This window comes from Protopterus annectens, chromosome 1.part1 (genome assembly GCF_019279795.1).
Source record: "Protopterus annectens isolate FY-2018-M chromosome 1.part1, PAN1.0, whole genome shotgun sequence".
NCBI classification, from domain to species: domain Eukaryota; kingdom Metazoa; phylum Chordata; order Ceratodontiformes; family Protopteridae; genus Protopterus; species Protopterus annectens.
Genome location: NC_056726.1, coordinates 1,430,916,841 through 1,430,929,138, shown reverse-complemented (window position 1 = coordinate 1,430,929,138; position 12,298 = coordinate 1,430,916,841). Strand labels below are relative to the sequence as shown.

At 42.6% G+C, this 12,298-nt stretch overlaps 1 protein-coding gene across 1 annotated transcript in view; it reads right to left on the bottom strand.

The window, feature by feature from the left end:
- LOC122816350 (scavenger receptor cysteine-rich domain superfamily protein-like) overlaps positions 1-5,344 on the bottom strand; it is a 1,565,493-nt gene extending 1,560,149 nt beyond the window's left edge. The window contains exon 1 of the mRNA XM_044089094.1: positions 5,326-5,344. Within this exon, the coding sequence (XP_043945029.1) occupies positions 5,326-5,344 (19 nt within the window). The remainder of the gene's footprint in view (positions 1-5,325) is intronic.
- Between the last annotated feature and the right edge of the window lie 6,954 nt (positions 5,345-12,298).

Genomic DNA, 12,298 nt, shown 5'->3' with positions numbered 1-12,298 from the left:
TCTGACATTAGACAAATTTATGCTTGTGAAAGAACTAACACAGTCTTTAACATTACATGCTCGATGAATGAGCTGAAGGATAATCCTAATTATTATTATCCGAATTTCCTGTTTGCACTTAATTTTAAATCGTTTTTTTCTTAAAACTTGCATATTTTCTGTCCTTGACCTAGCACTCTTGTGTGGGGTCATTTACTGCACTGTTATAACTTGATATTACTTGTGAACCTCTGCTATCTCTGTAAAAGCCAAGCACAAAAAAAATCTTGCTTTTTTCCCACTTTTCTGAGAGTTAAAAAAGTTCAGTTACAGGCTTGCTGTTCCTGAACTGTTTGAAAGTTTCTGTGAGGCCATTTTTGCTTGGGCTGAAGGAGGGTCTCTGTGTTCATCAGTGGCAGTGACTAACATTGAGCAGCTTCCCTGCCCCCCGTAGAGGTGGTTACTGACTTGAAACTGTAGTTTTATTGGCCACTAGGGGTCATTTCCATAACTCCTTCATTTGTCCTCAGAGGAGTGGTTTAAGGCAGTACCTTGTAGTTTATTGGCCATTTTGGGTCATTTCCTGTCTTTTCCAGTCCCCTGCTATAAAGCACGCTTTTAGCGCATTAGCGATTTAGCCGATTTAGCGGAGTTGCTACCGTTGCACACTAGGGCAGCCGGTTAAGCAGGTTTAAACTATTTGGGCTACCTAAAGTCCACTCTTCAAATTTTCCTTAAAACTACCTTCCTCGAACTATACTACTGATCTAATCAGCGTATCCTATAATTAAAAGATCATCTCTACTTGACTCCAAGTAGACTATTCTCTATCTGTTAAACGTAGCACTTGCTCCTACAGTACTTATTACCTTGATACGGCACTCTTGTCATAGATAGTACCCCAAAAGGCAACCCCCATTTCTCGGTCACCCACGTCCCGGAATCTTTTAAAGTTTTTTTGTCTATTCCTTCTAGCATGTCGAGGGATCAGTTGCTAGTGTCCTCTCCTGCTCAGCTGGTGAACCTGGGAATATTGAGGCAATGTTACAATTGCCTCATGTACACAGACAACCCTCTCCTCCTCCCACAAAACACAAATACATGCGAGAGATGCAACTATATGGCCAAACTGGAGGCTGAGCTCTCTCAACATAGGACTGGCAAGACCAGTCAGGAGGAGAAGGTTACCACACACACTATAGACCCAGTCTCACATAGTACCATTACAACCTCAAATCATACACATAAACACACAAAGACATACTCAGAGGCTCTGATCAAAAATCTACCAAAACAGCAGAGGCCACCAAAGCAGACACCCAAACAACCACCACCTCAGAACACAACACCTGCAACACATAGACCTCACAGTCAGAGTGTCAAACAGTCACAGCCCTTAAGGCCAAACACAATGCCAGACACACTAGTCATTGGTGACTCCATAGTCAGACACACTGGCGTCCGCTCACCAGACTGAGTAAGGAGAAGGTCACAGTAAGCTGCCTGTCGGGCACTAGAATCCGCCACATAATGCAAGCACTCAGGTCTCTCAACAGCAGGTACAAATATGACTCAGTCATTGTCCACGCTGGTGTAAACGACCTGAGGCGTACCTCCTTGGACTACATGAAAAGAGACATTGAGGAGCTCTCTGATTATGTAGCCCAGGCAGGTATGACCCTGACCTTGAGTAGTATCCTACCTTCACCAAGAATGATGCCACAATACAGAGATAAGATGATCAGCTTTAACAATTGGCTTAAACACTGGTGTCATTCAAAGGGGATCCAGTGTCTGTCTGCCTGGGATGACATGCTGGACAAGCCACGCTGCAAGGGATGGCTTGCACCTGTCACCCTGGGATTCCGGATATTGGCAAAGGCTCTTGCCACCCCATAGTGCCTTTTTAGGCAAGGCTCAAATTCTAAACCTACCACCCTAGAACACAAAAAGGAAAAACTAAGGGTAATGCTGCTCAATGCCAGAAGTCTAAATCTCAAAATGCACTCGAGGCCCTTCTCAGTATGGAGAACATTGATGTCTGTGCTGTGACAGAAACCTGGTTCAAGGCTCCTGAGAGCACCCCAGCTATCAGGTTTTACCTCATATCATGCGTTCCGGCCCCAAAATCCGGACAATACCAAGAAAGGAGGGGGGGTATCCATATTCATCAAGGACACCCACACCTCAAGACTGGTGGCAACGCACGATGCATCGGAGACCATCCAGGTGCAATTAACCATAGGCAAGACTGCTCTGCAAATTGTAGCATGTTACAGGCCACCCTCACAAACTCAGGAACCTCACATGGCCTTCCTGAAAACACTAGAGGGATAAATGTATCACCAAACACCATCATATTAGGTGACTTCAATTACCCTAATATAGACTGGGAACACTACTCAAGCCCAAACGTTCCTGGAATTCATAAACTCAAATGCCATGGAACAACTAGTCACCATCCCCACAAGAGGAGATAACATACTTGATCTCATCATCACGAACATGGGAGCACAATGTTCAACACCGGAGGTGTACCCCTCACTGGTGAGATCAGACCACAAACTAATCTCGCTGGAGGTCCTCATCCCACCCCCACCTGAAATAAAAAAGACCACAGTAAAGAACTTCTCAAAAGCCGACTTCACACTTCTAAAGACTAGTGTGGTCTCCTTTAAGTCCCGAGCCAGCGGAAAACAGTACTCAAGCCACTGAATCACTTACAAATGCCTTCTACCAGCACCTGCAGGACTGCATGGATAAGGCAATCCCAAGCAAAACAAAGACTCTTTGTACCAAAGGCAAGCGTCCAGTCTGGTGGACCCCAGCCATAAACAAACTCTACAACAAAAGGAGGAAGCTACTACAAGATTGAGCAAAATCCTTAAAAGGTAAGACACCCTTGATCACTATAAGTAAAAAACTAAGAGCTCTCATAAAATCATCCAAAGCAAATTTCGAGAGAAAAATAGCTAAAGACTCAAAAGACAATCATAAGGCCTTCTTTAGCTATGTTAGAAACCTGGGAGGAAACTCCCAGATATGCTCAGAACTAGTTCAAAATGATGTGAAGATTACTGATCCTACAGATATTGCCAACATACTGGCTGACAGGTTCAGTGCAAACTTCTCCCCTCCCCAAAAGGAGAGATATCTATACCAAAGCGATTGCAGCCCCCAAACATCTCCAGCGCCCAAGTGAGAACTGCTCTCTCCAAAGCAAAAACACAGCATCCATGGGACCTGATGGTGTCCCCGGCTGTGTGCTCCATGAACTCAATGAGGAATTAAACCCACAGCTAGGACAGCTGTTTAATCAAAGTCTTACCTCTGGATACGTACCCAGGAGTGGCGCACTGCAACTGTGGTACCACTTCACAAAGGCGGTGCCTCCACCGACCCTGGAAATTACCGGCCCATTAGCTTGACAAGCCTTATCTGCAAAGCCATGGAGAGGATCATAATGGACCTCATAAATAAAGACATAGGGAATTTGCAGACTTTGGATCCAACCCAGTTTGGCTTTGTCAAAGGCAGATCATGCCTTTTAAACTTGGTTGACTTTTTCGAAACAGTCACCAAAGCCATTGATGAGGGAAAGGCAGTCCATACAGCCTACCTCGATCTGGCTAAGGCCTTCGATACAATACCCCACTCGGGTATCATTGAAAAACTCATCAGCTTAAATGTCAACCCATACATCACAAGATGGGTTGCAAACTGGCTGAGTGACAGAACCCACAATGTCAGAGTTGCTGGCGCCATGTCAGACTCAAAGCCTGTCACAAGTGGTGTCCCACAGGGCTCAGTCCTGGGCCCACTCTTGTTTGGCATCTACTTTTCGAAGTACAAGCAAACACAGGAGGGTTATGGCTGACAAAGTTTGCAGATGACTGCAAACTGGGTGCCATAGTAGAAAACACATCTGACACAGATATCCTTCAGAAGGGTCTCACAGAAATGGATAACTGGTGCCAGAGCCAAGGCCTAAAGTTAAATGCCAAAAAATGCATAGTCATACCCTTCGGGAAAAACAAGGTTACCCCTAGCTACCAAATAGGTGGCAATCCACTGAGCACAGAAGAAGTCATCAGGGACCTGGGGACCCAGGTTGATAGTAGTCTGTCATTCGACACCCATGTAGCTAAAGTAGTTAGGAAAACCTTCTACATTGCCCACCTTATCATGAAGGGATTCTCATCTAGATCAAGGGAGGTCATAGTCTCCCTTTACTCATCACTCATCAGACCAATGATTGAGTACAATGCCCCATTTGGAATGTATCTGACCCGACACTTGCAGCAGCTGGAGAGGCCACAAAAGTTCCTCACCAAAGGGATAAAGGGTCTCAAAAATCTGTCCTATGCTGCCCGACTGAAAGAACTCCAGCTCTATTCAGTCACTTACCGCTTGCTCAGAGGTGACCTTTGCCTAACATACAAGGCCATGTCAAACCCAGATTTGATGAATATGCTTCACCTCAAAAAATCTAGATCGATGAGAGCCACAAGGGGGAGACTTAAACCTTGACACAGCTATTAATAGGACGTGCTGGAGGGATAGATTCATCACCCAAAGACTCCCTATGCTGTGGAACAAAATCCCGGTACATGTGAGGCAGAGCACCTCGCTGGCCTTGTTCAAGAGAAATCTTGACCAATGGATGGGAGATCGCAGATATACCCCAGGGATTACCTCAGTGTCACTGCTCGACAGAGGCACAGCAAAATAATGGGTATAGTTCCCCATACTAAAGGGGTGGCGTAAGCCACAAAACGATGGGCTAGGCTTGTAAATGCCCTCGGGCAGATAGCCTAGTATGAACCTATGAACCTATGAACCTAACATTATTATTAAGAAGGCAGACAAAGGAGGCTCTATAGTTATCATGGATAAATGTGTATATATACAATCTGTAATGTTACTACTTAGAGATGAAGCAGCATTTAAACAAATATCAATACTAGAAGTCAAGAGATGTATTAGCTATGTGAATATGTGTATATATGAACTCCAGTTGTCAAATGATATTACACTAGATTTGTTTCACTGTTTTACAGTTCCATGCCCTGTCATACCACAATTATATCGAGTTTCTAAAGTACATAAGTCTAAGGATAATCCCCCAATGAGACCGATTGTATCTGGAAAGGGCTGGATAACTGAACCAATTTCCTTATATCTACAGAAGCAATTACAACCCTTGTTAACTAAATGTAAAACAGTGCATAAAGATACATCCGATTTTCTTGCTAAGTTAAGACATTGCTACTTGAATTTAAAGGAACTAGATATAAATATTAATAGTATATATATGGTAGTTATGGATATTAATTCATTATTCACGGTCATTCCCAATGACCATGGTATAGATTCAATAAGAAGTTTTTTAACACATTTCTCACAGTTTACAACTAGGCATACAGAGAATATCTGCATGTTACTGGATTTGGTACTGAAGAATAACATATTTCTTTTTGATAATAATTATTATCTACAGCAAACAGGGGTAGCAATGGGTACACCGATGGCAAATATGTATGCCAACCTTGTTCTTTACCAATGGGAGAAGAAATATGTGAATGATGGTGAAAAATACCTGAATGATAATCTCATTTTTTATCAGAGGTTTGTAGATGACTGTTTTTTCCTTTGGAAAGGGCCTTTACCTGAACTTATGGAATATATCTCATATCTAAATGACACAACTACTTTTTTGAAATTCAAGATAGAAGTTTCCAATACATCTATAAATTTTTTGGATATCACAGTTAAAAAGTATAATAATGGTATTGACACAATGGTATTTAAGAAAGAGGTAGCATCTGGTAGATATCTACATGCAACCAGTATGCATGCACCTCATGTGTTCAAAGGCATAGTCAAAGCCCAAATGGCTAGGACTAGTAGACTAAACACTAAGAATGAGGTATTTCTAAAACAGATTGATGAAACTTATGAAGATTTTATAAAAAGTGGTTATCCCATGGACTTGCTTTTAAACGTTAAAGAACATGTTATATCACATAGGGATACACTCTACAAACCTACTGTCCTTATGACATCTAATGAGGGAGAGGCTTCTCGAGTATCACCAAGTAATGACTCTGAACTAAAGTTCATTACCTCATTTAACCCTATGACATATGCCATTAGGAATGTAATAACTAAATATTGGAAGGTCTTGTTAGCGCAAGAAGACATCAAATTGATAGTAGGGGATAGGCCCCAATTTAGCTATCGAAATATGAGAACATTAAAAAGTATACTAGGATTTAAGGACTTTAATAATGTAGGATTCGGGTCAAATGTGACGACGAAGCATGGTACCTATGCTTGTCATAATTGTAGTTGTTGTGGGAATATATTTAAGTATGTAAACAATAAACTACCCCAGTCTGATATTGATATTTTTATACAACCTGTATCAAAGAAAATATTTAAATTTTATGGTTATGGTACTTGTGCTACTAATTATGTAGTCTACTTAGCAACCTGTGAGAGCTGCCCATCATTCTATGTGGGTAAGACTACAAGGAAACTCAAAGAAAGAATTATAGAGCATAAGTCCAATATTAGGCTAGGCAATGAAAATAATGCACTGTATAAGCATATACAAACTTATGGAACTACTCATAGTTTTAAGTTTAGAATAATTGATCATGTAACGGCAACGATTAGAGGAGGAGATTTGTCTAATCTCCTAGACATCAGGGAATATGAATGGATAGTGAGACTCTCTGCCGACATAATTCCAGGTCTAAATGCTAGTGTATCATTAAAACTCATTCTGACAAAGATACAACACACTAGATTAAAGTAATGTTTATACATTTTAAAGTTTATATTTTATATTTTATATCTTATATGTTATTAAATACTTTATATGTATTTCATTGTATTTTATTTATCATGTGATTATGGCTGCAAGTCACATGATAGCTATTTTGTATTTAAATAGGCGTGTTTTATTGTACTTTATGTTATGCAAGGAGGAGAAGGTAACCACGCACACCACAAACCCAGTCTCACATAGAACTATCACAACTGCAAACCAAACACATAAACACACAAAAACATACTCGGAGGCGCTGATTAAAAATCTACCAAAACAACAGAGGCCTCCAAAGCAGACACCCAAGCATCCGCCACCTCAAGACATAGCACATGGAACACATAGGTCACAAAGTCAGTGTGCTAAACAGTCACAGCCCTTAAGGCCAAACAACATGCCAGACACACTTGTAATAGGTGACTCCATAGTCAGACACACTGACGTCCTGCTCACCAGACTGAACAAAGATGAGGTCACAGTAAGCTGCCTGTCAGGAGCTAGAAACCGCCACATAACACAAGTACTCAGGTCACTCCACAGCAAGTACAAATATGACTCAGTTATTGTACATGCCGGTGTGAACGACCTGAGACATACCTCCCTGGACTACATGAAAAGAGACATAGAGGAGCTCTCTGATTATGTAGCCCAGGCCGGTATGACCCTGACCCTGAGCAGCATCTTACCCTCACCAAGAATGATGCCACAGTACAAAGACAAAATGATCAGTTTTAACAATTGGCTTAATCACTGGTGTCATTCAAAGGGGATCCAATGTCTGTCTGCTTGGGATGACATGCTTGAGAAGCCACGCTGCTTCACAAGGGATGGCTTGCACCTGTCACCCCTGGGCTTCCGGATATTGGCAAAGGCTCTTGCCACCCCCATAGTGCCTTTTTTAGGCAAGGCTCAAATGACAAACCTACCTCCCTAGAAAACACAAGTGGAAAAAAATAAGGGTAATGCTGCTCAATGCCAGAAGTCTAAACCTCAAGATGCACGCCCTCGAAGCCCTCCTCAGTATGGAGAACATCAATGTCTGTGCAGTGACTGAAACCTGGTTCAAGGCTCCTGAGAGCACCCCAGCACTATCAGGTTTTACCTCATATCATGCTTTCCGGCCCCAAAACTTGGACCAAACCACAAAAGGAGGGGGAGTATCCATATTCATCAAAGATACCCACACCTCCAGGTTAGTGGCAATGCACGAAGCATCAGAGACCATCCAGGTGCAACTAACCATAGGCAAAACTGCCTTACAATTTGTAGCATGCTACAGACCACCCTCACAAACTCAGGAAACTCACACAGCCTTCCTGAAGATACTGGAGAGTATGAATGTCTCTCCAAATACCATCATATTGGGAGACTTCAACTACCCAAACATAGACTGGGAACATTACTCAAGCCCAAACACCCTAGCCCAAAGATTCCTAGAATTCATAAACTCAAATGCGATGGAACAACTAGTCACCATTCCCACAAGAGGAGACAATATACTAGACCTGATCATCACAAACATGGGGACAAAATGCTCCACACCGGAAGTATATCCCTCATTGGTAAGATCAGACCATAAATTAATCTCACTGGAAATCCACATCCCGCCCCCACCCCCTGCACAAAAGACCACAGTGAAGAACTTCTCAAAAGCCAACTTCACACTTCTTAAGACTGAATTGGTATCCTTCAAGGTCCCTGGGCCAGTGGAAACCACAACCCACACTGCTGAATCCTTTGCAAATGCCTTCTACGTGTACCTTCAAGAATGCATGGATCATGCAATCCCAAATAAAACAAAGACCCATTCCCTCAAAGGCAGGCACCCGGTATGGTGGACCCCAGCCATAAACAAACTTTACAACAGAAGGAGGAAGCTACTACATGACACAGCAAAATCCCTAAATGGGAAGGCATCTCTGATCAGTACTAGCAAAAAACTACAATCACTCATAAAATCATCCAAGGCTAACTTTGAAAAAAAAAATCACAAAAGACACAAAAGACAATCACAAGGCCTTCTTTAGCTATGTTAGAAACCTGGGTGGAAACTCCCAGATATGCTCAGAGTTAGTCCAAAATGACAATAAATACACTGAACCCACTGACATTGCCAACATTCTGGCAGATAGGTTCAGTGCAAATTTCTCCTCCTCCTCCCCCCCAAAAGGAGAAATAACTATCCCAGCAGAGTGTAGCCTCCCTAACATCTCAGATGCCCAGGTGAGAGCCGCCCTCTCTAAAGCTGAAAACACAGCATCAATGGGACCGGACGGTGTCCCGGGCTGTGTGCTACATGAACTCCAAGAGGAACTAAACCCAAACATAAGGCTGCTGTTTAATCTTAGCCTTACTACAGGATACGTACCAAAAAAGTGGCGTACGGCAACAGTGGTCCCACTTCACAAAGGCAGTGCTTCTACGGACCCTGGAAATTACCGCCCCATAAGCTTGACAAGCCTGGTCTGCAAAGCTATGGAGAGGATCATTATGGAACTCATAAACAAAGACATTGGGGACCTACAAACATTGGATCCTACCCAATTTGGCTTTGTCAAGGGCAGATCCTGCCTTTTGAACTTGGTCGACTTTTTTGAAACCGTCAGTAAGGCCATTGATGAAGGTAAGGCAGTTCACACAGCCTACCTTGACCTTGCAAAAGCCTTTGACGCAATACCACACTCGGGCATCATAGACAAACTCATCAGCTTAAATGTAAACCCATATGTCATGAGATGGGTTGAAAAATGGCTCAAGGACAGAACCCACAGGGTCAGAGTTGCTGGAGCTATGTCAGACTCTAAGCTAGTCACAAGCGGTGTCCCACAGGGCTCAGTCCTGGGACCCCTCTTGTTTGGCATTTATTTTTCCGAGGTACAGGCAAACATAGGAGGATTGTGGCTGACAAAGTTTGCAGATGACTGCAAACTGGGTGCCATAATTGATACTCCAGCGGACACAAACATCCTTCAGAGAGGACTCATAGAAATGGATAATTGGTGCCAGAGCCATGGCCTTAAGCTTAACGCCAAAAAATGTATAGTCATACCCTTTGGAAAAAACAAGGTACCCACAAACTACCACATAGGTGGTAATCCATTAAGTACGGAAGAGGTAATCAGGGACCTAGGGACCCAGGTTGAAAGTAACCTCTCATTTGACACTCACATTGCCAAAGTGGTTAGGAAGACCTTCTGTATTGCCCACCTTATCATGAAGGGTTTCACATCTAGATCAAGAGAGGTCATTGTGCCCTTGTACTCATCTCTTATTAGGCCAATGATTGAGTACAATGCCCCATTTTGGATGTATCTTACCCGACACCTGCAGCAGTTGGAAAGACCCCAAAAGTTCCTCACTAAGAGGATAAAGGGTCTTAAACATATGTCATATGTTGCCCGACTGAAAAAACTCCAGCTCTATTCAGTCGCATACCGCCTACTCAAAGGTGACCTGTGCCTAGCGTACAAGGTCATGTCCAATCCTGAATTAATGGACATGCTCCAACTCAAAAAATCCAAATTCATCAGAGCCAGAGCAAGAGACTTAAACCTCAACTCATTGGCCACTAATCACATCATATGCAAATTAGGTATTCCTGTATACAGCATATTTATAGAGCATGGCTATGTACTTTTTCAGTTGATGAAGAAGTTCCTAAACAAAAAGGAAAGGAATGACAACAGTTAGGCCTCAGCTGTGTCAGCCTCCATTTTTAATTTTATTTATTTTAGTTAATTTACAGAAATAAATAGGACATGCTGGAGGGACAGATTCATAACCAAGAGGCTCCCTATACTCTGGAACAGAATCCCAATCCATGTTAGGCAGAGCCCCTCACTAACTCTATTCAGGAAAAGTCTTGACGAGTGGATGGGAGATCGTAGGTTTACCCCGGGGGTCATCTCTGTGTCACTACTAGACAGAGGCACAGTAAACTAAACCCTAAATGGGCATAGTATTCTCATCCTAAGGGGTGGTGAAAGCCACACACACTCTGGCTAGGCTTATAAATGCCCTAGGGCAGATAGCCTAGTATGAACCTATGAACCTATCTGTTTTTTTCCTAGGTGACTTTAAAGCAGGATATGCATAGTTCTCACTTGTATCTAGTGTCCCCCAACACATAGCATCTTTTTTTTCTATGTGTCTTTCTCTGCTGTCTAGTGTTTCCCCTACCCCTAAGTGCAGTTAAGGCACATTATTAAAAAGTTTTCCCTGGTTGTTAGTCCCCCCCCCCAAGTTGCATTACTGAAGGGGAGTGTGGAGGTATGACAACCCCCAATCCACACACACACACACACACACACACACACACACACACACACACACACACACACACACACACACATGCACACACACATATCAGATCACCCAAAATCACACTGACAGGCACATTCATTTATTCATATACATACATACACACATGCACGCAAGCTTACCCAACCCCCTAACTAACTCTCTTATTGTGACTTTTCAAGGAGACACTCATGCATACACTCACTCATGCAGCTACACACATACAAAGATGTACATACCACCAACATTATGTGATCACTAGACTCCCCAACACTTACCTTTACCACGACATTGAAAAGTAGTGTTTGGCCGTATTGATTAACACAACTGGCTGCCAGCAGCCATGTTACTTTATTCAGCCAATTGATTGAAAATTTCATGTGGGATGAGAATACTACATTGTATAAGCATGTAAACAATACAAACAATTTTTGTTCTTCATCCTAGATGCAGAGACAGCTTTGCAATTTTTTAGTCAATGCATATAACAAGCCTAGTTTAAATGGTGCAATTATTTAAGAATGTGTATTAAAATCAAGGTAATTGAAACATTGGTGAAAAGGTATCATGTTATATTGTTATTTAATTTAAATGTGTGTAATTTATTTGTGAAAGGACGGTGTTAGCCTTGCACCGACCGTGTGGCGTAGATATGGCGCAGCAGCACCACATGCATATTAAGGAAGGCGTGCTGCCATAACGGCCACGTGTATAGGAAACATGTACGAGTGCAGGGGGCATGGCCAAGTGCTGCACGGAGGCGTGAACATGTTGGCTGCATACGCGCAACCAAAAATGCTGACTAGTACAGCCCGCCTCTAATAGTAATCACTCCTGTCAGTGTCCGTGGATACTGAAATGTATGCAAAGCATACAAGACATCATTGCGAACACCACAATAAGAAGTAAACACAAAGGCACGTAGATGAATATTGAGACCCCATCCCTTGAACAAAGATATTTAAAACCCCATGCCCATATTCCATTGTAGTGTCGCTAGTTATACCAAGTGGAAGCGAAATACATTGTGTTAATGCACCACCAATTGCCAAGCCTAGCCCAATGGTTTGGGTTACCACCTGTCCTACATTGTGAGGAACAGTCCCCCTCTAGGCAAGTGTGTCCATACCAAAACCATAATAAATGTGAAATGTCCTGTGATAGTAGGACATAATTATGTCCCAT